General features: G+C 49.4%; 1 protein-coding gene across 3 annotated transcripts in view; it reads left to right on the top strand.

Annotated features, from left to right (window-relative positions):
- The window catches only part of FGD1 (FYVE, RhoGEF and PH domain containing 1), a 221,591-nt gene that overhangs the window by 66,147 nt on the left and 128,880 nt on the right, over positions 1–26,564 (top strand). The window contains exon 1 of one of the 3 annotated variants that reach the window (XM_086940180.1): positions 6,894–7,969. The exons of the other annotated variants lie outside the window; for them this stretch is intronic. Within the exon in view, the coding sequence (XP_086796306.1) occupies positions 7,942–7,969 (28 nt within the window). The 5' untranslated portion in view covers positions 6,894–7,941. Of the gene's footprint in view, positions 1–6,893; positions 7,970–26,564 lie in introns of those variants that run through there. 3 annotated transcript variants of the gene reach the window in all.

Genomic DNA, 26,564 nt, shown 5'->3' with positions numbered 1-26,564 from the left:
CACCCCAACAGGTCTCAGAGTATCCTGACATGTTTCAGAGTACCCCAGCAGGACTCAGTATATCCCCAGCAGGTCTCAGAGTACCCGGACAGGTCTCAGAGCACCTCAACAGGTCTCAACGCACACAGCAAGGTCTTCGAGTACCCCGACAACAGGTCTCAGAGTACCCCGACAGCTATCAGAGTACCCTTTAGTACCCTGACAGGTGTTAGTGTACCCTGGCCAGCCTCAGAGCACCCCGATATGTCTCAAAGCGCCCGACAGGTCTCAGAGTACCCCGACAGCTATTAGAGTACCCTTTAGTACCCTGACAGGTGTTCGTGCACCCTGGCCGGCCTCAGCGCACCTCAACAGGTCTCAAAGCGCCCGACAGGTCTCAGAGCACCCTGACCAGCCTCAGAGCACCCCGATATGTCTGAAAGCGCCCAACAGGTCTCAGAGCACCCCGACAGGTATCAGAGCACCCCCAGAGGGTGCTGGTAACAGCTCCTGAGAGAGGTGCTTGTGAAGTGCCGCATATTTCAGACATACATGTCCTGATGCCGTGTTTGATCTTCAGTGTCTGTGGGAACATTCAAAAACACGCGCACACCTTTGAAGCACACCTGCACCTGTCTATGGTGTCCGTTTGATATAAGGTGTGATAAATGCACTCCAGTCAGTGCCGTGGTGTCCTCTTGCTTCCTCTCCCTCCGGATGATCCGGAAAATATCCCGCTTCTTTTCTCTTGACTCTCTCAAAATCATTATTTCTGCCCTCATCACTTCCCGCCTCGATTATGGCAATAGCTTGTTCTCAGGCATTCCTGCCTATGAAACCCGCCGCCTTCAAGCTATCCAAAATCAGGCTGCCCGTCTCATCTTTCACTTACCCAAAACCCATCACATCACTCCCGTCCTCAAATCCCTTCACTGGTTACCCATTCTGCAGAGATCTCTGTTTAAACTAGGGTGCCTTGTTTATCGGGCCCTTGATCACTCTGCACCGGCTTTCATCAATTCTCTGATTTCCCGTCACACCCCTGCCCGCACTCTCCGTTCTTCCTCTTCTGCCCTCCTCACTGTTCCCCGTTTCCACAAATCTCGCACTGGTGGAACTAGATTTTCTGTTCTTGCTCCCCGGTTCTGGAACTCCCTTCCTCTCTCTTTTCGTTCTATCCCCATTTTTTCACATTTCCGTAAAGCGCTTAAAACTTTTCTGTTTGCCCTGGCCTACCCCCGCTAAACCTCCTGGCCCTGTCTGTTCTGTTCTTTAAAGCTCTCAGCGCCGGGAAGCCGTTTTGGCCATCGTGCGCTCTACAAATCTTTTCATTCATTCATTCATTCATTCATTCATTCAGAACCGGACACCGGTTGAAAAACCGAGCACAAAGCCCTGACCTTCGGTGTTAAACCGAAGAAGGAAGGGCGGAGCCCAGAGTCTCAAGACTAAACCATCTGCAACACTGAGCTGCACTCCCAGCTTCTGCACTTCACCAAACTGTGTGATCTGCGGCCGTCGCTGCACTTCACTTATGTATTATTTTCCACTTATACGAGGCTAATATAAAATAATCCTATCTCACATTTAATAATAATATAGGCTACATTGGGAACATGACAAGCTGGCACGCGGTCGGTAACTCGTGGCAACGTCATCCGTGATAGGGGATTCTTGGATGTTTCATGTTTTAGAAAAATATTACTATCAATAAATGTAACTCAATCCCATGATATAACGATCTGAATGTATCTGAGACACCGAGACAGGTTGAAAAAGACATGTTTTTTATTTCAAAGTCTTTCTCATATTTATATCATATCATTTTAGGTGATTTACATCTTTTGATGGCTCGGCTCTTGCTTTGGCTCTTAGATCCAACCAGAGTCGGCTCAGCTCTCCTCAAGGCTGTCTGTCTGTCCACCCAGAAATGTATTGTCTCCTACGCCCTTTCCTGCTTGGGGACAGTCTTTGTGTATACCCTCCCTGTCCATTCCTGTCCATCACCCATCAGTGTCTGGTGTCACAGACTCTGTCTTCCTCTCATCCTGTCCATCCACCCATCAGTGTCTGGTGTGACAGGCTCTGTCTTCCTCTCACCCTGTCCATCCACCCATCCTTGTCTAGTGTCACAGACTCTGTCTTCCTCTCACCCTGTCCATCACCCATCAGTGTCTGGTGTGACAGGCTCTGTCTTCCTCTCACCCCTGTCCGTCACCCATCCCTGTCCAGTGTCACAGACTCTGTCTTCCTCTCACCCTGTCCATCCACCCATCCCTGTCTAGTGTCACAGACTCTGTCTTCCTCTTACCCTGTCCATCCACCCATCAGTGTCCAGTGTCACAGACCCTGTCTTCCTCTCACCCTGTCCATCCACCCATCCCTGTCTAGTGTCACAGACTCTGTCTTCCTCTCACCCTGTCCATCCACCCATCCCTCTCTAGTGTCACAGACTCTGTCTTCCTCTCACCCTGTCCATCCACCCATCAGTGTCCAGTGTCACAGACCCTGTCTTCCTCTCACTCTGTCCATCCACCCATCCCTGTCTAGTGTCACAGATTCTGTCTTCCTCTCACCCTGTCCATCCACCTATCAGTGTCCAGTGTCACAGACTCTGTCTTCCTCTCACCCTATCCATCCACCCATCCCTGTCTAGTGTCACAGACTCTGTCTTCCTCTCACCCTGTCCATCCACCCATCCCTGTCTAGTGCCACAGACTCTGTCTTCCTCTCACCCTGTCCATCCACCCATCCCTGTCTAGTGTCACAGACTCTGTCTTCCTCTCACCCTGTCCATCCACCCATCCCTGTCTAGTGTCACATATTATGTCTTCCTCTCACCCTGTCTATCCACCTATCAGTGCCCAGTGTCACAGACTCTGTCTTCCTCTCAGCCTGTACATCCACCCATCTCTGTCTAGTGCCACAGACTCTGTCTTCCTCCCACCCTGTCCATCCACTCATCCCTGTCTAGTGTCACAGATTCTGTCTTCCTCTCACCCTGTCCATCCACCCATCCCTGTCTAGTGACACAGACTCTGTCTTCCTCTCACCCTGTCCATCCACCCATCCCTGTCTAGTGTCACAGATTCTTTATTCCTCTCACCCTGTCCATCCACCCATCAGTGTCTAGTGTCACAGACTCTGTCTTCCTCTCAGCCTGTACATCCACCCATCTCTGTCTAGTGCCACAGACCCTGTCTTCCTCTCACCCTGTCCATCCACTCGTCCCTGTCTAGTGTCACAGACTCTGTCTTCCTCTCACCCTGTCCATCCACTCATCCCTGTCTAGTGTCACAGATTCTGTCTTCCTCTCACCCTGTCCATCCACCCATCAGTGTCTAGTGTCACAGACTCTGTCTTCCTCTCCGCCTGTCCATCCACCCATCCATGTCTAGTGTCACAGACTCTGCCTTCCTCTCACCCTGTCCATCCACCCATCCCTGTCTAGTGTCACAGACTCTGTCTTCCTCTCACCCTGTCCATCCACCCATCCCTGTCTAGTGTCACAGACTCTGTCTTCCTCTCACCCTGTCCATCCACCCATCCCTGTCTAGTGTCACAGACTCTGTCTTCCTCTCACCCTGTCCATCCACCCATCCCTGTCTAGTGTCACAGACTCTGTCTTCCTCTCAGCCTGTCCATCCACCCATCAGTGTCTAATGTCACAGATTCTGTCTTCCTCTCACCCTGTCCATCCACCCATCAGTGTCTAGTGTCACAGACTCTGTCTTTATCTCACCCTGTCACCCATTCATGTTCCACTCTCTATCCATCTCTGCCCCTTCGCCCTGCCTGGCCTTACATACACCCCTCTTTTCAGAACTCTGCTCTCTGTCAAGTAAGGCGGTATCTCTCCTTCTCACCCCATCCCACTGTCCACCACAGACTGCCCCTGTCACCACAGACTGCCCCTGTCCACCTCAGGCTGTCCCTGTCCACCACAGAATGTATCTGTCCTTTTCACATCACCCACTGTCCACCACAGACTGTACCTGTCCACACACCATCCCTCTGTCCACCACAGACTATACCTGTCCACACACCGCCCCCTGTCCACCCCAGACAGTATCTGTCCTCACTCCATCACTGTTCACCACAGACTGTCGGTCCTTCTCACACCACCCACTGTCCACCACAAACTGTATCTGTCCACACACATTCACTCTGTCCCCCAAAGACCGCCTCTGTCCTTCTCACACAACCCCTCTGCCCACCACAGACTCTCTGTATTGTCACCCGGCCTCTCCTCGTCCCCCTGTCCGTGGCGGGCTCTCTCTCCCTCTCTGCCTCTCTCCTCCTTTCAGCACATGCTCTGTCTCTTCGTACTCTTCCTCTGTCCCTGGCGGGCTCTGTCTCTCCTCTCCCTGTCTCCTCCTTTCATCACATGCTCTGTCTCTTCATACTCTTCCTCTCCCCGACGTGGGCTCTGTCTCTCCTCTCCCTGTCTCCTCCTTTCATCACATGCTCTGTCTCTTTGTACTCTTCCTCTCCCCGACGTCTGCTCTGTCTCTCCTCTCCCTGTCTCCTCCTTTCATCACATGCTCTGTCTCCTCATACTCTTCCTCTCCCCGTCGTGGGCTCTGTCTCTCCTCTCCCTGTCTCCTCCTTTCATCACATGCTCTGTCTCTTTGTACTCTTCCTCTGTCCATGGCGCCTTCTGTCTCTCGTCCCTCTCATGTTCACGCGCTCTCTGTCGTGTCGCTCTCTGTCCATCCACCCCTCGCAGGATCTGTTGTGCCTGACTATAGCGCCTAGATATCGCGAGGTATACTTGTGGCTCTCTGCACCTCTACACACTGTAGCGGGGTGAGGTGGGGGCGCCTGCGTCTCTGTCGGGATCCCTGATGCCTGCAGCAGACTGCAGGGGGGGGGGGGGGGGGGTCACGTGGTAGGCACATGGGCGCTCCAGTGTGTAATCCTGCGAGGCGCTAGAGCCGGTCCGCATCAGATGCCCAGAGGGACAGGCCGGTGGGGCTGGGGCAGATCCAGTCATGTCTGGCAGCCCCGCCCCCACCCCAGGCGTGGCCCCTCCCCCTCGGCCCCCAGTATTGTCAGCAGTTCTTCTTCAGGCCTTTTTCCCGTTGCCATGGTAACGTTTTTTTTTTTCATTTTGCGGCGAAATGAGAGGGGGGCTGGGGGGAGGCAGGGACGCGGCTAAAATTACAGAGGGTGCAGGAGAGAAAATAATAAAATAAAACAGAAGCGAGGAAGCAGACTGCGGGAGGAAGAGGAGGGTGGAGGAAGAGGAGGGTGGAGGAGAGGAAAGGGAGGAGGAAGCGACGAGGAGGAGCAGGCGCTGTCTGCAGAGCTCACGGGGAGACCCCGGCTCTGTCCGTCCGTCTGTCCGGCACGAGCCTCCACCAGGCTCCGTCCATCTGTCCGGCACGAGCCTCCACCAGCCTCCGTCCATCTGTCCGGCACGAGCCTCCACCAGGCTCCTTCCGTCTGTCTGGCAGGAGCCTCCACCAGGCTCCGTCTGTCTGTCCGGCAGGAGCCTCCACCAGTATCCGTCCATCTGTCCGGCAGTAGCCTCCACCCCCGACACGAGCCTCCACCAGCCTCCGTCCATCTGTCCGGCACCAGCCTCCACCAAGCTCCGTCCGTCTGTCCGGCAGGAGACTCTACCAACCTCCGTCCGTCTGTCCGGCAGGAGCCTCCACCAGCCTCCGTCCATCTGTCCGGCAGCAGTGCTCATCAGCCTCCGTTCTCCATCCCCGACACGAGCCTCCGTCCGTCTGTCCGGCAGGATCTCCACCAGGCTCCATTCATCTGTTCACCCCGACAGCCTCCGTCCATCTGTCCTTCAGAAGCCTCCACCAGGCTCTACTCACCTGCCTGCAGCCCCCCTCTGCAGTGCCCCTGCGCCCCCCCTTCTGTAGGGAAGGCAGACCCCGGACTCTCTGCATGCTCAGCTCAGCTCAGTGCCCCTGCCCCCGGGCTCCACGGGGTGCCACCCTCCTTGAGGGTGCCAGGCTTGTTAGTAAGGAGCTGGCGGTCCAGCCATGGTAGCCTCAGGTGCCCGCTGCAGTGCCATGTGCCGATGCCTTAGAAGAGACCGCAGTGGTGCCACGAAGCCCCAGCGTAGATGCCAGGCTTGAGGCTCAGGTGTTCATTGGCGTAGTCTCAATTGGAAAAGTGTCGCCATGAGTGTAGGTTGACGCGGGCGAAGACGTTGAGATGGACCGAGGCGGAGACATGGCCAGCTGCCACTAGGGCACAGGCCATCGGGGTTGTGCACTAAGACATGGGTCTTCCTTGGCATGGGCCAAGGACAGCTTCATACTGACATGGCCAAGACCCGGCCTATGGTGGTCATGGCTTGTTACTTTTACACGGAGTAGGCGTGGGTCTTTGTTGATACCACTAAGGCAGCTCTTCGTTGACATTGGCCAAAGCTCAGTCGCCATTGGCATGGACTGAACCAAGGTCTTTCTAGGCTTGGAGTCAGGCAGGGTTCTTGTTGGCGTAGACTGAGGCAGGGTCTTTGTAGGCATAAACTATGGGAGGGTTGTTGTAGGCTTGGAGTTAGACAGGGTCTTCATGGACGTGGACCAAGACTTGTTCTTAGTTAACACGGGATAAGGTTGGGGTCTTCGTTTACATGTGACAAGGGCCTGGACACGGACTAAGGCAGGGTTCTTCGTTCCCATCAACCGAGGGCTTGGGCTATGACCAGATCTTCATTGGCAGGGTCTCGGGTACACGGAGTGCTACGAACGCCTTTTTGACGAGAAGTAAGAAGAGGGCATTTGTAGCTGTGGATTTGGCTTGGGTTTTTCTTACAGTGACCAAGACACTGGCCTCTCGTAGCAGAGAGGAATGGATCGACTTTGCTGTGATACAATAAGGTACAGGTCTTCGTTGGTGTGGACGAACTGTCTGTTCGTCCCCGGGTCACTGCTGATCCAGAAGAAGGTCAAAGCCACCACAGACATGAACTAAGGGTGGGGTCTTCATTGCAAAGGACGGAGGCAGTGGTCAGCGCTTGATGTGTAGTAAGATAATGATCACCCTTCTCATGGACCAGGGTATGGGTCACTACGCATAGAAGGAGGGAAAAACCATCACTGGCATGGAGTAGGATCCCAGTCGTGCTTGGTATGGTCGAAGATAAACGCTAACGTTGGCATGGACGAAAGCTAAGGGAGTTTTGTCACAGACTGAGGCGAAGGATTCACGCTGGCATGGACCAAGCCATCAGTCATCGTTGGTAAGCTTTAAGAAAAGGACCACCATGGTCATGGACTGAGGCAAGGGCGTCTTGGCATTGACGAAAGCATCATCATCATTCGTATGGTCTAGGACACGGACGAACGTTGGAAACAGCAACTGGAAAACTAAGGCTAGGGATCAACGTTGACATGGACTAAAACGTCGATCATCGTTGGTATAATCTAAGATAAGATCCAACGTCCGCATGGGCTGAGGCATACGATAATCGTTGATTTGGACTAAAATATCAATCATCATTGGTTCGGCTTAAGGTAAGAGCCAACATTCTCATGATCGGAGGCAAAGAAGGCTTTGGTATAAACTAAGGTGAAGGATCATCGTTGACATGGACTAAGATATCGATCTTGGTTGGTAAGGTCTGAGATGAGGGCCAACGTTGGCATGGAGTGAGGCAAAGGATCGTTGTTGACATGGACTAGAATAATGATGGATCGGGTTAAAGATAAAAGCCAACATCCGCGTGGCCTGAGGCAAAAGAGTCTTTGGCTTGGACTGAGGTAGAAGATCATCGTCGACAAGGACTAAGTTATCGATCTTGGTTGGCATGGTCTAAGATAAGAGCCAACATCCACATGGCCTGAGGCAAAGAATTAACGTTGGCATACACAAAGCTAACGAGGGCCAGCATTGGCATGGACTAAGGAACAGCTATCATTGGTCAGCATTGAGGTGCCAATCCAGCTCCAGCCAGACGGGTTTACCAGGGCGGTACGTGCAAGCCTCCAGATGCACATGGAAAGGAGCGGCATGCAGGGTAAGTCTCCCTGTGGGTGGCATGACCATTGTACCTCTGCCCACCCTTGTGCCCCACCTGGGCAACAGTTGTACACATGCATGGAAGAATGAGCGAGTGAGGGAAAGAGCTTGGAGGAAGAGCAGGAGGAGGCCTGCAAGGGTCTTTTGGGATATGTGAGGAAGAGGAAGTGAGTGATCCAGCAGGGAATGAGCTAACGACATGAGTGAGGGGTGAATGAGTGAAGGTAGAGATGATGAATGAGTGAGCGAGGGAAAGAGCTTGGAGGACAAGCCGGAGGGGGCCTGCAAGGGTCTTCTGGGATATGTGAGGAAGAGGAAGTGAGTGATCCAGCAGGGAATGAGCGAAGCACATGAGTGAGGGCTGAATGACTGAAGGAAGAGGTGATGAATGAGTGAGTGAGGGAACAAGCTTGGAGGATAAGCCGGAGGGGGCTTGCAAGGGTCTTCTGGGATATAGAAGGAAGAGGAAGTGAGTGATTTAGCAGGGAATAAGCTAAGGACATGAGTGAGGGGTGAATGAGTGAAGTAAGAGATGTAGAATGAGTGAGTGAGGGAAAGAGCTTGGAAGAAGAGCAAGAGGAGGCCTGTAAGGGTCTTCTGGGATATGTGAGTAAGAGGAAGTGAGTGACTCAGCAGGGAATACGCTCAGGACACGAGTGAGGGCTGAATGACTGAAGGAAGAGGTGATGAATGAGTGAGTGAGGGAACAAGCTTGGAGGATAAGCCGGAGGGGGCTTGCAAGGGTCTTCTGGGATATAGAAGGAAGAGGAAGTGAGTGATTTAGCAGGGAATAAGCTAAGGACACGAGTGAGGGGTGAATGAGTGAAGTAAGAGATGTAGAATGAGTGAGTGAGTGAAAGAACTTGGAAGAAGAGCAAGAGGAGGCCTGTAAGAAGAAGTGAGTGATCCAGCAGGGAATGAGCTATAGAATGAGGAATGACATGAGTGAAGGGTGAATGAGTGATGAGGTGAAGACTGGGATTGTGCATGTGGAGTGGAGGGAGGGAAGTGAGGGTGCAGTGAATGATTGACAGAAAGCGAAAGGAGCAAAATAAGCATTGAATGAGGATCTAACAAACGGAGAGAGCTGAATGAGTGATTGGATGAAGAGGGAGTGAGGAAGTAAATTAGTTAAGGGATGAGTATTGTATTGGAGCATTTGTATAGCGCCCCCCCCCCCATGTGTCTGATTCCTATTGGCTCCTGGTCGCCCTCCAGGAGGAGTGTGGGTGGAAAGATTGGATATGGTTGGACCTGTGAGGGGGATGTCGGTTGTGGCGCATGAGGTTTGAAGGTCTGCTTCTGAGAGCTTGGCATGCAGTGCCGTAAACATGCATGAAGTGTTGCAGAGTGTGAGGGTGTGAGTGACTGCACTTACCACTGTTACACATCAAAGAGTACACCTTGTGTCTGCAATGACGACAAGAGCCGGGATTAATGTCCCCAGACCTGGGGGTGGCACCAGTGCTCCTTCATGCAGGGGAGATGAGCTCTGGAGTTTGGCTGTCTGGACTGAGGGGAGGAGCCACCGGCTCCATGGGCCTCTCTGATTGGAGGGCCCGTCAAACATGAAGCAGTGCGCCCAGAAGCCTGACTGTATTAATACATGAGTGAGACCACGAGAGAAGGAACACAACAAGTGTCCCCCAATCTACCATAAATCAACCTGTCACTTATCTGTGTGGACCTGGTTCTAACCTCAACTTAATGTGACAACTTACAGCCATTTCCTGAATCCCCTGCCATATTACACTGAGATTTAAGAAACGATGCGGAAGAAACAACTCATTAATGTAGAATCCATTGATGCAGTGCAAAAAGTATCAGCAGACACACACTGCAGTTGAGGGCCGTACATTCTTTTTAAATGTGCACATATGTGCATGAATTATGTTGTAAATAACAGTTCAGAGGCCCTCAATGAGTGCCCGTATTCTGGTAGGTAACATTTGGCAGTGTATTGTGATATCATAACCTCCCCCATCAAAGAATAAATCATAAGGTGACCTCAACAACCAGATCAACATAACATATCAAAAAGGGTCTTTTTGTTCGTACTGGTGGTCCTGGATTAGTTCATGCCCTTATCATAGAGACAGCACGTTTCGACATTATGAATGGAGAGATTGCGGTTAAGGGGTCTTCATCAGGACTAAAAGGATTGTCAATCAATTAGTATGCACTGTAGCAGCCTTTGGTCATACCCTTACTGCTGATGGAGAAGGACATGCGTGGTTGACGAGTACCAGCGGTCCTTAAGGCACCAGCCCCATTTGCATATACGGTATGAGTGAATGAAGGCATGGATGGGCGAGTGCCAAAGGAATGACCGCTTCACCCAGGTATGAAAGAGAGAATGAAGTAAAGCATCAATAACTGGGTCATCATATGAATTAGTAAAAGGGTGGCTGCATGGATGCAAGAGTGAATATGGGACTGAGGGAATTGGCCATGTGAATTGATGAATGTATGAGTGAATGCATGAACAAATAACGAAAGAAATACACAAATTAATGCTTCATGACCTGATGCTTTAGGTGAAGGAATTTGTGACTAAATTAGGAAAAAGTGACCACATGCATTCTGAAATGAATGACAGCAGGAGCCGGTGGCAGAATGCGTGTGTAAGTGAAAGTGTGAAAGAGTGAATGAATGTGTGAATGCATTAGTGAGTGACCAGGAGCATGTGTGAATGCGTCACCTCATGGCTGCACGAGGGGTGTTCTTTAAACATCTGTAAGGTTAGGTAAGTTCTCGTGATCTGGCAGTAGTTGTGCGCAGTCTGGGGGGGCAAACGTTCTGACACAGACACAGGACATGCAGAGTTGACAACCTGGATGAATTCTTTCACATTCTGAGTGGCGGCTGTCAATCAGTGGTGCGCCACCTTTCCAGGGCAGCCGCGGCCGCTGCAGGTAAGATCGGTTGGGCTGTGGGGCCGGCTGGGTAGGGATTTTGAGAGACGACCACAGGGGAAGAGGATGTAGCCTTAAGGCTAGAGCGGTCGACCTCGAAGCTGGGGAACCGGGTTCGAGTCTCGGCAACGACGCTCAACATCCTGTGATTCTGGGCAAATCACTTCATCTCCCCGCGCCTGAACAAGAATGAATGTGTTCATCTGTAATGAAAGTGGGGCTCATGTAAAGCGCTCTGATACCCGATGCCTCGGGTCTAGTTCACGCTAAATAAAACTCTTAAAAATATATAGCAATAAAAAATAAATAAATAATTTCCCCTCATAGTCGTCTCTCGAACCCCCCCCCAGCCGGCCCCACTGCTTAAACCTGCAGCCGCCGCGTCTGCCTCTGGGACCTCGTCTATGTCTTCTTCTCTGGTTGTCAGGTTCCTTGTTTTGGATACCGGTTCATTTTGAGTTTTTTAGTCGCAGTTGTGGTCTTCCTATTGGTCTGTGACTCTTTGTCACAGGTGAAGTTGTCTCACATGGTCAGCGCTGTGACGGCTGCTGATAGTGATCGAACGGTCTCCACTTGGACCTCGTCAACAGCTTACGAAGGGGGGCAGGTCTGGTCGCGCCTTCCCATGCAATAATCCCCGCCCATTCCCCCTAGTCCTGCCTCTCCAGTACTGGAAGGACAGTGATGAACCGCAAGCCCCGCCCTCTCCAGAGACCCCAATTCACTCTTCCCCCTCTGATAGGGTGAAAATACTTTTAAAGGTGACATGTCTGAGACGTATGCAGCACTGTGACACCAGGGCACGAGTCGGGGGTACACGCGAGTGGGCGGAGTCTACCCACTATTTTCACAGGATGAACGCCGTCCACCCTACCAAGAATTTGGGCCCCACTGAATATTGTGCTGAACTCGTCCCGGTGTCATTTCCAAACACACTTTCAGCAGTGCCTGCACTTGTCTGCTTGCTATCTTTAACAAGCACCAGCATGCACGTGGGGACGTGCAGGTGGGACGTGCCGGCGGGACGGGGCTTTCTTAGTTCAGACTCCTGCTGGGCCCATAACAAATGCCCCGTCTGAGGGTCCTCGGGCCTCCTTCTGGTGGAGCCTCTGGGCTGGGGGCAGTCAGGAGCCTCACACCTGATGTAGATGCAGCCGAGGGGGGACAAAGGTCAGCACTTCACACATACTCAAGAGACGCAGCTTTCACTTTGTTCTGTCCCTGTTTTGGACATATGCAAGCACTGTAAGAATGTCAGATGTGTTGGTCTTTCCCAGTATTTACTTAAATAAAATTGTATTTATATAGAGGTTACTTTCCCAGAGGAGGTGTTGAAATAATTTAAGTGCCACTATTTTTTCTTGTATAGCCCTACTCATCCCAAAGGAGGGTGTCAGAGCGCTTTACATCAACACATGCATATTACATATACAATAAATTATATAAGTTTGTAAATGAATGTACCGGATGTGTTACATAAAACTGGGGGATTGCAAGGTGTAGAAGTCACATATCATCCTCCACAGCTCACTGTGCTATTGTCCTCGCGATGCGCTCAAAGGTACTCATGATAGACCTGCTAAACATATATGTGAGGGCTTTAGACCTGATGTCACTTCTTGTGATGCCACTTCCTGTGAAGTCGTGGCTTGTGATACCACTTTCTATGATGTCAATTCCTGTGGTGCCGTGTGTGATGTTGTGCGCCCTGATGTAGTGTGCCGTGATGTCAGTAGCATACTGCCCAACTAGGTTAGTCCCCCTACTTCTTTTTTTAGGACTTGTGCCCTGTGTGACCCCAAAAATACAAAAATCCCTGTTAAGTACCATGTTTGTAAGTATGGGTTGGAAAATGACCTGGAACACCTGGGAAAAAATTGTCCATTTATTTATTTATAGTTTTATAAAGCGCTGGCTTTTGATGGAGACCACATTGTAGCACTATTGAAGAATGAAGGCTCGTTCTTGACTAACCCTGCCCCCCACCACATACAGAGATACACCCCCCACACACACACCCCACATACATACACGCACACACACATGCACACCACCACGCGCCATGAATGTCCCACACTGAACCAGGCCAGAACCCCCTGCTGAAAGGAGCTGGTAAAGGCCCCTGGGGGCCACAGTGACGTGTCTGGCTTCTTCACACTGAGGCAGAGCTTGCCCCTTGGTGTCTTCAGGGCTTCAGCACATTACAATCAATGAGCCTTGGTAGCTGCAAGGCCCAGCTGGTTCAAAGTGGAGGGGACCCCAAACATTGTGATGCCCTCCAATGGTGCCTTCACTGGGGAGAGGCGGGTCCTGATGCTGCCGGAAGCAGCGTTTCCCTGAATCAGGAATTAAACTCCTCCAGGAATCTGCATTCCAACATTCCTACCCGACAATGTCTCCAGTCAAATATCATATAGGAAAGGCCTTAATAAAGGGAATTTTCCACAAAAATCTACTGTGGTTCCCGTTACCATTGGAAATGTACTTTTCCTCGGGGGATCCTCGAAAGCAAAGCTGCAATCGGTGTGAATTCATCAATCGATCAATCAAACATTTATAAAGCGCAGCAGATCACCCGTGAGGGTCTCGAGGTGCTGGATTATAAATATCCGTATTTCAGAAGCAGGAACACCAATGAGGCGCCCCCAGAGCACGTGTATCCAACCCGCGCCAGCCTGCGATGGAAGGCAGCGTTCGTCCCCATCTCTGTCGCTTGTTGTCAAACCTTGTTCCTAGGTTCACTACTGCTCAAGTGGGGGTTGGGGGGATCCTGCCTTGTTTGGACAGATGAAAGGAGGAGTGTTCACTGATTTCATCTCCTCCAGTATCTTTTATCTTAGAGCCAGGCAAGCAGAAGGGTCTTTCCTTTACCCAACATGCACTGGGGCGGTGGAGATGTCCTTCTGTTCCTCAGACATACATGCTGTCTGTTTACATTTCAAAGGGAAGGCTGCCTTTTCATAACATGTGGGCCAGATGTTTCTTGTGGATGTGAAAGAATGAAGGTACCAGAGGACTTCCCTCGGGGACTCCATCCCCTCACACAATATCTGTTTATTTGTCGACCAAGATGATCTAACCTGTTATTTTTTAAACAGTGTTGCATTAGAACTAGCCGCCTTTTTACCAAATTAAATAATTGGTTTTATAATGAATTGAGCAACTGTTTGCTGCAAGCTGCTTCATATGCAGTCAGTTAAAATGTTGACTAGTTGTGCGCATCATAATATGTATTAATTGTAGATTTTAATACACTTGACAAGTACATTGTTTTTTAAAATAACTAAAATGAAAATATTTAATAATGCTTTGCGAAAATGCAGGTGGCTGCTACTGACAATGGCTATTCCATTTGTGTTTTAAGCCCAACAGGTTTTAGCAGCTGTGTTGGAATGAGATTTTTGTTTAAAATCCACCTGTAACTGTATATTTGAGTGTCTGGTGTGTTTTCTGTGGAACAGTACCTAACACAAATGGATTTTGATTTGGTACAGGAGATGGACGCCCCCATTAAGATTGTTTTTAACGAGGCTCCAGCATTTTTAGTTAGAAAATAAATAAATCACTGAATTTGCATTTGGTGTATGTTATGTAAATATCGAATGCTGCTGCATTTAGTTTGGCTAAGTGGGGAGCAAAGGAAGCGCCCTTAACTGTACCTTATATTTATACATAGCAATACTTTTCAAAGAGTGCGATTTCTTAAAAGTTTCATTTCAGCACATAACACATTTAAAAGGTTTGTTCGTAAAGCTTGTACACATTTGCTATAAAAGTGAATAACCTATGAATGAAGTGTGTACATATGACATTTGTACGACCAGACGTCTATTAGTAATGTGAAAATATGTTGTTGCCTGTGTTTTCCTGATCAAATCTCTAACTTATAGCTACAAATCTTTTTCACTGTGTCATGTAGAGGCATTTGAACTGTACAGGTATGAAGCCCCCCTCCCCCACTCTTTCAGGGCGCTGTGTATTGTGATAATTACAGGAAATGATGTCACAACCTTATCTGACCTCTGTAGTTAGCAGGAAAGGCTCTGTTTTCAGGCCTATGCCAGTATGATTTTCTGTGTTGGATCTTGATGAGTATTACATCTAGTCACGTAAATAGGTTTCTATGCACCTCGTGTCCTGGGTTTCCATTAAATCCTTTCCTTGGTGCATGTTAGTAATGAAACATGCGCATGTTATAACATACTTCAGTGGATTAAAGAAGCACGGCTGATATCCGTATGTTACCTTCAAGTCACTGGTTCAGAATGATTGTCACATGTTCAACTCAGGCTTTCATCCTTCCAAAGTCAATGCAGTTAGTGCTAGTCTAAGTTGGCTGGAAATAAGTCCTGACCAAAATACTCCACTTGAATTGCTTTGGATAAAAATGCTATATAAAGAGGACATACTTAATGGAACTTTCAAAGCCATAACCGAAGCATGTAGGGTCACCCTCAACTCATTCAAGGCATTCTCTCCTCTTTGAGGCCTGGCTACAGAGACCAAAGGGTATAAGCCGGGGGACCCTATGTCTCATGACGCTGATACCGTAAGTGTGCAGAGGTCACTGGCAAGATGGGAGTGGAAGAGAGCAGGCACCAACCCACTTTAGCTGTGATCCAAAAACACCCCACTCCAAGGGCTTGCAAGTCCCCTTGCAGGGTCCCAGCCAGTAGGGGGTAGCGCGAGGGTTGATTAAAACAAACATACCTTTTCCTGCCCGGTCCGGTCCTGCGTCGCATCCCTCCGAGTCCCAGGAAACAGGCAGCCTCTCTCCCCTCAGCCAATCACAACGCTGCAATGGCAGCATTGTGATTGAATGGGACACCGACTACACAGGCGTCTATAGAGAGGCTGTTTTCTCCATGTAGGCTGCATGCAGCCTACATGTGGAAAGCAGAGAGTGCCTAAGACTGGTTTGGTTTGGTCGGCCTTGTGTCCGACCAAACAGTCAGCGCCCTCAGAGTGGGCAAGCCACTCCTCCCCAGCCCTGGAGCCGGACTGCCCGCCCGCCCGCCCGCCCCTAATCAGACCTTTCTGCTTTCCCGCAGTGTGAGAAGCAGAAACATAAAATGGTATTCATAATATTCATAATACAATTTTATGTTTCTGCTTCTCGCACTGCGAGAAAGCAGTGGGGCGACGCTCCTCTGCCCACATTGAGGAGCCGCCCCTGGTCCCTGCACACCTCACCTCTACATAGTGAAGGGTGAGCTCCAGGCCCCGCACACTCAGCTTTCTGGGGAGGTAGAAAACAGGACAGATATGAAACAGTGAAGAGAAACAAAGCAGCTCTCCACTGAGTCCTGCATCACGAACTACGGGCGCCCTAGAATATGGCTTCGCTTGATGACGTCTGGTGCGGTCTCTAGACCCATCGTGAGCCCATTCACCCCTTTAAAGAGAGAAGCAGCTTCAGACTAAGGTGGAGGGAGCCAGGAAGGGCTCAGACTCTCTCCTCACCAGGCCCGGACTGGCCGTAGCGGGCACCAGGCATTTCCCTGGTGGGCCGCCAGGGTGGGGGCTGGTTTGGGGCACCTGGGGGCCGTTTTTGTTACAGGGCCGTTTTTGCTGCATAGCTGCAACATCACCGCTGTAACAAAATCGTCGGAAACTAGCACTGGCAAAGAGCTCGGTCGCACCCCCAAACCCCCGGGGAGCCGGCTGAGCACTTTGTCAGAGCCGGTGGTGGTTTGCCGTCCGGCCCTATTTGTCACCTAACCCAGCGATTCTTATTCTGTGGTTCGAGGATCCCTGGGGGTCCGCGAGTCATACTCAGGGGGGCCAAAACCATTTTACGAAATTAAATAATATAAAAAAATGATAACGTGTATGCAAATAAAGAAGCAAGATTCGAAATTTGAAAACTTTTCCTATATTTGATTCTGAATTAAAAAGAATCTTTCAATATTTGAGAACTTGTCTGGTGTATACTTGGCTTCAGATTTTTGTGTATTGTTTTGAGGTTCAAATCATAGACATGACTTAGACAAGGGGTCCCCAGCTTCCAATAATGACTCAGCGGGGGTCCCCAGATTCCTGTAATGATTCGGGGGGGGGTCCACAGAAGTCAAAAGGTTGAGAACCGCTGAGTCCTCATCCATCACCCACAATAGGGTCAAGGTGCGCAACGCCACGAGTGGTCCAAATGGGAAAGAACTTTCTTGACCTGCTACTAAACAGTTGAACATGTAAAACAGGAGACGTGATCTCAGGAACCGTCTGCAAAATGTCAGATAGTCAAAGGGAAGAGTCTTCACGGCAGGGTCCCGCCGGCAGGAAGCGCTGGATTCACGCCACCGAGCAGCAGAAACTGGATCTAAGCAGACAGAACGGTGACGGATATCCTGTCCGCCGAAATATAAATCTCATTCTATCCTGTGGTGTTTACATTTGAGCGGAAGGGATGCCCGTCACCGCTGTGATGGAGTAACCCATCCACCGAGATCTAAATCTGGCCCTTAGACTGCTAAAGAAAGCTCTCTCGCACTTGCGTTTGTGGTCATAAAAACAAAACACTCTTCAGGTCTTTCTCGGATTCTTGTGGTCGGGCTTTCCCAGGATACAAGAACAAACGCAGGTGCTACCACTTCAGGAAGCGCCTGGTTGAGGCTGGGCGCCAAGGCTCAACCAACAGTCATGTGCGTGAGGGCAACGTTGCCAAGAGAAAGTCCCAGGCTGGAGTCGCCGGTGCCAGCAGCGGAGAGTGCCATGTCCGGGTCCGTGCCTTGCGTCAGTAGAACATCAGCGCCCCAGAAGTCTCCAAGAGACTTCAGAAAGGACTGGCGTCTTGTCCTTCCCCCAAGAACTAAAGGGGCTCCACAGCTACCAGGTGCTAGGTCTGCTTGTAAACAGGCAACCTCTGGCTCCATGAGTTCCTGCAGAAGATCACACAGTTAGTGGTCAACAAGCCAGGGTCAGTCAGTCCTGCTCCAGAAGCCATCTTCGCTCATCCAGGTGATTGAGCAGGTAACAAGCTCTTGACAAGGGTGGAGGAGCTGACATTTGTGGGGGATTCAAACCCTAAAATAGACAATCGAGTGTTTGGCTGGTTGGTAACCTGCCCAACTACTCAGCAAATCATACCTAGGAATTTGCTTCCTCGTGTCCCTGATGTCTTTCCGAAATAACCTCCTTCACACTTCCTGTTTAACCGCCCAGCGACTCCTTTTTAGGTCAAACCTACCAGACCGCGGCAGCGGTCTACGACCGATTGTCAGCTGACCAGGAACGTATAGTGGGTCTAACTCGCGCCCCTTGCTTACCACTGGTTGTCATCATTGTGATTCTTTTCTACTTCCTTCTTCTTCAATAACTTGCCTTGTCCATCTTGTGTTTATTCCTCCCTTTAACACACCCTTTTACTTGTGTTCTTCCACTGCCCACTTTCAGCTGGAACTACTTTTTTGCTTAAACTCTCCTTGAGATTGCATGTGTTTTCCATGTGTCTCCCTTGTGCGCTCCTTTCTCCTCCTCTCACTCCTTAGTGCTCTCTCCAGTGCTTAATTTGAGCCTGTGGTTTCCGGTGCTTAGCACCCGCACTTAATCATGAACACGGGCGCTTGAGCACCAGTTCGGGACACATTCATTTTTGGTGGGTACAAGGAGATGAAGTGATTCCCCCAGAAAAAATTGATTCCCCATCTCCGAAGTCGGCAGCTCTTGTCATTCCGCCACATCCCCACCCCACTTCTAGGGTTTGTTGGTTCTTTGTCAGGCAGCACTTACAGGAGAAATGAGCTGGTCGAAGCTGCCTCCTGACGAGAGCCCCGGCACTTTTATTTTTAGAAATGAACCGCTGGCTCTCTCCCATCCATCTGCCTTTCTTCCCCCGTGCTGCTCTCTCTCATTTCTTTTTTCTTACACGAGTGCACATGTTTTCCAGCTGTCTCCTCAGTGTTGTTCTCTCTCGTTCATATGCTTTCTTCCCCCCCCCGGCTCTCGCTTGCCCATGTCCATCTCTTTACCCATCCAGTGCTCCCTGTAGCTCTCTCGCGCCCCTGTGCTCCTGTGGTGCTCTCATGTTCTCACTCTCTTTTGCTTCTATCCTACCCTCTGAATGATGCAACCTTTATACCGCCATTTTTTTCTTTAAAAAAGTATTATTTTGACAAAACTGGACCGTGATGCATTACTGTGCAGCACCACCAAAAGCAAAGTCAGTAGGGCTTAAAGGCAAGACTAATTGATTTTGCCAAAGCTTGTTAGGTTTTTACTCACATAGAAACTTGTGCATATGAGATGGAAGACTGACATAGACACTTGGTCCAGGGTGAGGGGATTTTCTTCTTGACATTAATATAGGGACTTTGTCTACTTTTGTTGTTTTAGATCTGAAATCAAACCGCAGCCGCCTGTAGGAGCTTTAGCCAATTATATCCATATATTTGGCTGTCAGTCAGCCTCTTCAGCCATTGGCTTACTTAGACCCGCCTCTTCCAGTCACTGGACCTGTCAGTCCTATGTTAGGTCAGCCCAGAGTCATATTTTTTGTCACTGTCATGCTATTGGCTGTTTGGGTACTGCTCCACCTCCTTTCATGCTATTGGCAGTTTGGCGTACTGCTCCGCCTCCTTTCATGCTATTGGCAGTTTGGCGTACTGCTCCGCCTCCTTTCATGCTATTGGCTGTTTGGGTACTGCTCCGCCTCCTTTCATGCTATTGGCTGTGTTATGTACTGCTCCGCCTCCTTTCATACTATTGGCAGTTTGGCGTACTGCTCCGCCTCCTTTCATGCTATTGGCTGTTTGACGTACTGCTCCGCCTTCTTTCATGCTATTGGCTGTTTGACGTACTGCTCCGCCTCCTTTCATGCTATTGGCTGTTTGGCGTACTGCTCCGCCCCCTCTGGAGTGCTTCCATTGCAATGCATGTGGACTACTTTGCGTGTCAAAAGTAGATTCAAACATTCCCCTTCCTCTCATACTCCATTCTTTAAATGCATTGTGTATATAAAACCCCCTTTTTTTTACTGCAACAGGCACTGCAGATACCACCACGACACCAACACTGTCACAATTACCACCACCACAGCAGTGGCGGCCGCCACAGGTAAGAGCAGTAGGGCGGGATAGGTGTCGGGGAACTCGACATAAGGGACACGATAAGTTAACTTAAAATAAAACCACTTACTTTGCGCTCACCGCATTGCGAAGTCGGCGATGGTTTTAGTTCTTTTTTATTTTAAGTTAACTTATCCCGTCGTATGTCGAGTTCCCTGGCTGTGATCTTTTTTTTCCGTCCTATGCAGTGCTGGAGTGAGATAAAAGGATAGAGCGCCTATCTGTCAGCCTCATGTGATCAACAAAACTCCAAAAGAGAAAAAACCTACATAGAGAGGCTTTGTGTCAGCCCTCCTCATCCATTGGTCTGTTCAAGTGCCATTCATATATTATCCCTCCTGCCCCAGCATACAGCATAGGGCAGGGGGTCCGCCCACTTCAGCTATTGGCTCTCTTACACTATGAGTGGCAGCTTTATGCCTGATCACTTGTGCACATCTGCGCTTCAGTGCAAGGGCTGGTGCACCAACACTTTTTTCTTTCCACGTTGGCTTTCTTCACTTTGAGCGGCTGCACAAAGCCTGTTCACGCTGTGAACATCCACCTAAAAGTAGTCCCTCTTCTAATGGCGAGTTGGGTGTCCATTTGCTTTCGTTGTGGATTTAAAGTGGGTAAAGGGGCATTTCAACCCTGTAGCTTCATGTGATTTGATTGCTTGCTCAAGTGGGGATTTATTCTTGTCTCTTTCAAAAATAATAATAAAATAGACGGTGCAACTGAAAGGCTTGTTATTTAAAAAGCATCACTGGTAACACTGCCACATTAGAGAATATTTTTATTGGTAAGAAATATTTAGTGCAAGCACATGGTGGCCTTGTTCTGGTGGTTGCATGTTTTCTTTTTTCGATTTATTTTTGTGTCATATGCTTGCAATAAAAAATAAAACGCAATCCATTACACTAGCTTGCCATGGCCAAACCTTACTTGCCAGTGCTTGTTTTCTATGCAGTGTTACCGTACATAAAATTGAAAGGCCTGTTGTATATTTTCAGTCCCTGCAGAGGTACAGTGATGCAGTAAGATTGGAGGCTGAAGTTGCCAACAGTCAGTTTTTATTATTCCCTGCAGTATATTCCAATGCAGCCATAAATGGCTTTGCCAATGCTTGCTCAAGATTTGTAAACTGATGCCCCTGCAAGAGAAACCAATGTTATATCCAAGTGCAGCAATAAATGGCTTTGCCAATGCTTGTCTAAGCTTTGTAAACAGATTCCACTGCAAGAGAAACCAATGATATATCTTAGTGCAGCAATAAATGGCTTTGCCAATGCTTTTCCAGCCTTGTAAACAGATGCCACTGCAGGACAAACCAATCTTATATTCAAGTACGGTAATAAATGGCTTTGCCAATGCTTGTCTGAGCCTTGTAAACTGATGCCACTGCAAGACAAGCCAATGATATATCCCAGTGCGGCATAAATGACTTTACCAATGCTTGTCTGAGCCTTGTAAACCGATGCCACTGCAAGAGAAACCAATGTTATATCCAAGCATGGCAATAAATGGCTTTGCCAATGCTTGTCTGAGCCTTGTAAACTGATGCCACAGCAAGAGAAACCAATGTCATATCCAAGCATGGCAATAAATGGCTTTGCCAATGCTTGTCTGAGCCTTGTAAACCGATGCCACTGCAAGAGAAACCAATGTTATATCCAAGCATGGCAATAAATGGCTTTGCCAATGCTTGTCTGAGCCTTGTAAACTGATGCCACTGCAAGACAAGCCGATGCTATATCCCAGTGCTGCATAAATGGCTTTGCCAATGCTTGTCCAAGCTTTGTGAATCGATGCCACTGCAAGATAAACCAATGTTATATCCAAGCATGGCAATAAATGGCTTTGCCAATGCTTCTTCGAGCTTTCTAAACTGATATTGCTGCAAGAGAAACCAATGATATATCCCAGTGCGGCATAAATGGCTTTGCCAATGCTTGTCCAAGCTTTGTAAACTGATGCCACTGCAAGATACACCAATGATATATCCCAGTGCGGCATAAATGGCTTTACCAATGCTTGTCCAAGCTTTGTAAACTGATGCCACTGCAAGATACTCCAATGATATATCCCAGTGCGGCATAAATGGCTTTGCCAATGCTTGTCCAAGCTTTGTAAACTGATGCCACTGCAAGATACTCCAATGATATATCCCAGTGCGGCATAAATGGCTTTACCAATGCTTGTCTGAGCCTTGTAAACCGATGCCACCGCAAGAGAAACCAATGTTATATCCAAGCATGGCAATAAATGGCTTTGCCTATGCTTGTCTGGGCCTTGTAAACCGATGCCACTGCAAGATAAACCAATGCTATATCCAAGCATGGCAATAAATGGCTTTGCCAATGCTTGTCTGAGCCTTGTAAGCTGATGCCGCAGCAAGAGAAACCAATGTTATATCCAAGCATGGCAATAAATGGCTTTGCCAATGCTTGTCTGAGCCTTGTAAACCGATGCCACTGCAAGAGAAACCAATGTTATATCCAAGCATGGCAATAAATGGCTTTGCCAATGCTTGTCTGAGCCTTGTAAGCTGATGCCGCAGCAAGAGAAACCAATGTTATATCCAAGCATGGCAATAAATGGCTTTGCCAATGCTTGTCTGAGCCTTGTAAGCTGATGCCGCAGCAAGAGAAACCAATGTTATATCCAAGCATGGCAATAAATGGCTTTGCCAATGCTTGTTCGAGCTTTCTAAACTGATATTGCTGCAAGAGAAACCAATGATATATCCCAGTGCGGCATAAATGGCTTTGCCAATGCTTGTCCAAGCTTTGTAAACTGATGCCACTGCAAGATACACGAATGATATATCCCAGTGCGGCATAAATGGCTTTGCCAATGCTTGTCCAAGCTTTGTAAACTGATGCCACTGCAAGAGAAACCAATGATATATCCCAGTGCGGCATAAATGGCTTTGCCAATGCTTGTCTGAGCCTTGTAAGCTGATGCCACTGCAAGATAAACCAATGTTATATCCAAGCATGGCAATAAATGGCTTTGCCAATGCTTGTCTGAGCCTCGTAAACCGATGCCACAGCAAGAGAAACCAATGTTATATCCAAGCATGGCAATAAATGGCTTTGCCAATGCTTGTCTGAGCCTTGTAAACTGATGCCACTGCAAGATACTCCAATGATATATCCCAGTGCGGCATAAATGGCTTTGCCAATGCTTGTCCAAGCTTTGTAAACTGATGCCACTGCAAGATACTCCAATGATATATCCCAGTGCGGCATAAATGGCTTTGCCAATGCTTGTCCAAGCTTTGTAAACTGATGCCACTGCAAGATACTCCAATGATATATCCCAGTGCGGCATAAATGGCTTTGCCAATGCTTGTCTGAGCCTTGTAAGCTGATGCCACTGCAAGATAAACCAATGTTATATCCAAGCATGGCAATAAATGGCTTTGCCAATGCTTGTCTGAGCCTCGTAAACCGATGCCACAGCAAGAGAAACCAATGTTATATCCAAGCATGGCAATAAATGGCTTTGCCAATGCTTGTCTGAGCCTTGTAAACTGATGCCACTGCAAGATACTCCAATGATATATCCCAGTGCGGCATAAATGGCTTTGCCAATGCTTGTCCAAGCTTTGTAAACTGATGCCACTGCAAGATACTCCAATGATATATCCCAGTGCGGCATAAATGGCTTTGCCAATGCTTGTCCAAGCTTTGTAAACTGATGCCACTGCAAGATACTCCAATGATATATCCCAGTGCGGCATAAATGGCTTTGCCAATGCTTGTCTGAGCCTTGTAAGCTGATGCCACTGCAAGATAAACCAATGTTATATCCAAGCATGGCAATAAATGGCTTTGCCAATGCTTGTCTGAGCCTCGTAAACCGATGCCACAGCAAGAGAAACCAATGTTATATCCAAGCATGGCAATAAATGCCTTTGCCAATGCTTGTCTGAGCCTTGTAAACTGATGCCACTGCAAGATACTCCAATGATATATCCCAGTGCGGCATAAATGGCTTTGCCAATGCTTGTCCAAGCTTTGTAAACTGATGCCACTGCAAGATACTCCAATGATATATCCCAGTGCGGCATAAATGGCTTTGCCAATGCTTGTCCAAGCTTTGTAAACTGATGCCACTGCAAGATACTCCAATGATATATCCCAGTGCGGCATAAATGGCTTTGCCAATGCTTGTCTGAGCCTTGTAAGCTGATGCCACTGCAAGATAAACCAATGTTATATCCAAGCATGGCAATAAATGGCTTTGCCAATGCTTGTCCGAGCCTTGTAAACTGATGCCACTGCAAGACAAAACAATGTTATATTCAAGTGTGGTAATAAATGGCTTTGCCAATGCTTGTCCGAGCCTTGTAAACTGATGCCGCAGCAAGAGAAACCAATGTCATATCCAAGCATGGCAATAAATGGCTTTGCCAATGCTTGTCTGAGCCTTGTAAACCGATGCCACTGCAAGATAAACCAATGCTATATCCAAGCATGGCAATAAATGGCTTTGCCAATGCTTGTCCGAGCCTTGTAAACTGATGCCACTGCAAGACAAGCCGATGTTATATCCCAGTACGGCCTAAATGACTTTACCAATGCTTGTTCGAGCTTTGTAAACTGATGTCACTGCAAGACACATCAATGTTTTATCCAAGTGGAGTCATAAATGGCTTTGCCAATGCTTGTCCAAGCTTTGTAAATTGATGCCACTGCAAGAGAAACCAATGTTTTATCCAAGTGCGGCATAAATGGCTTTGCCAATGCTTGTTCGAGCTTTGCCGCTACAATGCGGCAGGTGGACGCTTTTACCTTTTTTTTGGGGGGGGGGGGGGTGCCCCCGCGTCTGCAGGTTTATCAGGGTCTCTGGCACGATCAGATCCTGCGCCGCATCTTTTTCTGTATAATTCTGACTTTGCCGCTCTTGCCACACAATCCATCATCCGCCGCAGACCCGGAGTCAAACAATGTATCTCTAACAGATCTAAAGATACTGAAACCGGGGTCACGTGATCGCGCGGAGGGGGGCCCTTGGCCAAGGATGACGGGTCCCTGTAGGTTCCTTGTTGCTTAGCTGGGTGTTAAGCTGGCACTGATGGGTGAACCCTGTGCCCGGGCGGTACTGGCACGCGCACAGCTGAGAAAGAATGAACTTGCACCCATAAGCTGCCTTCGCCTCTTAAATGCCCGTTTCTCGCGCATCATTTGTCCCCCCCCCCCTGTTGGGTCATTCCGGTGCCCCCGCGCGTAATGCAGTGTTCTTGGGCAGCACCAGGGCTTGGTGTGCAAGACAAATAAACAATTAAAAAAAATTAGAGTAAGGGGCTGCAAAATATATAGCGGATGAGAGGGCTCAAAATCCGTGTGCTGGCCGGGCCCCCAGGGGCCCCTTGTTATGAGTGTAAGGCCGGTGGGGTGCGAGCCTCCCTTGGGCCCCCCTGCAATGTACACAGAGGGGCCCCAGCTGCAGATTTAAGAAACAGCTCTCAGACCTAAGTACTGGGCGGAGGGGGCCCCTGCAGCTCAGGGCCCTCCAGCACCGCGGGGGATGCGGGGGCCTGTGTTACGCCCCTGGGCCGATGCGTGCCACCCCCGGTGCTCGGGCCACACACCCGACACTGCCCGAACCGTGACTGCGAGGCCGCGAGGGTCTGTGCCACATGAGGGCCGATCCGTGCCACCCCCGGGGCCCGAGTCACGGCTGCGAGGCCGCGAGGGTCTGGCTGCCACGTGGGGCCACAGAGGGCAGATCTGTGCCACCCTCGCTACCCTCACACTGCCCGCAGGGTGCTCTGGCGTCTCACCCTGCAGGCTGGGGCTTCTTTGCCATCTGTATCGGCACGGGCAGCTGGTGAAGAAGGGTTCAGTTAAGTGCACACAGAGCTTCCCTGACTGCACTGGCGGGGCAGTGACCCGGGAGATGCTGAATCAATCAAGCATTCACCCCCAGTCACAGATCTGGGTTTAATCCATCACCGTTCTTTAGCCCACTCTGCCACCCCAGTTCAGACATGGCTATATGCAAATCAGTCTGACCCTGTGCCTCATGGGAACAGTACAGCCCGAACTGCCAAGCCATGTCTTCCCTGGACCGGAAACAAGTTTCACCCCTCATCAGTCAGGCTAGCTTGACTCCAGTGGCAAACTGAGCTTGGAACCCACGGCTGGGCAAACCCGGCGCACTTAGGACGAGAAACCAAGACACAAATGTTGGAGCAAATGCAGAGGAAATCAAACAGTCACCCCCAATCAAGAGATCTGGGTTTAATCCATCGTTCTTTTGCTCACCACGCCACCCCAGTTTAGACCCAGCCATATGCAAATCAGTCTTGACCCTGTGCCTCATGGGAACAGTCCAGCCCAAAACTGCCAAGTTAGGTCCTCCCTGGACCGCAACAAGCTTCCGAGGACCGGTTTCGGGTCCCTTGCTCGATTTACCACCAGAATCAAGCTAGCCCGACTGATAAGGGGTGAAACACAGAAACCGGTCCTCGGAAGCTTGTTTCCGGTCCAGGGAAGGCATGGCTTGGCAGTTCGGTCTGGACTGTTCCCATGAGGCACAGGGTCACGACTGATTTGCATATGGCCAGGTCTAAACTGAAATAGCGTGTCATGCAAAAAAATATTGATTTAACCCAGAACTGTGC

The sequence above is a fragment of the Lissotriton vulgaris genome, chromosome 10 (genome assembly GCF_964263255.1).
Source record: "Lissotriton vulgaris chromosome 10, aLisVul1.2, whole genome shotgun sequence".
Classification (NCBI taxonomy): Eukaryota; Metazoa; Chordata; class Amphibia; order Caudata; family Salamandridae; genus Lissotriton; species Lissotriton vulgaris.
This window is presented reverse-complemented; position numbering and strand designations above follow the sequence as displayed.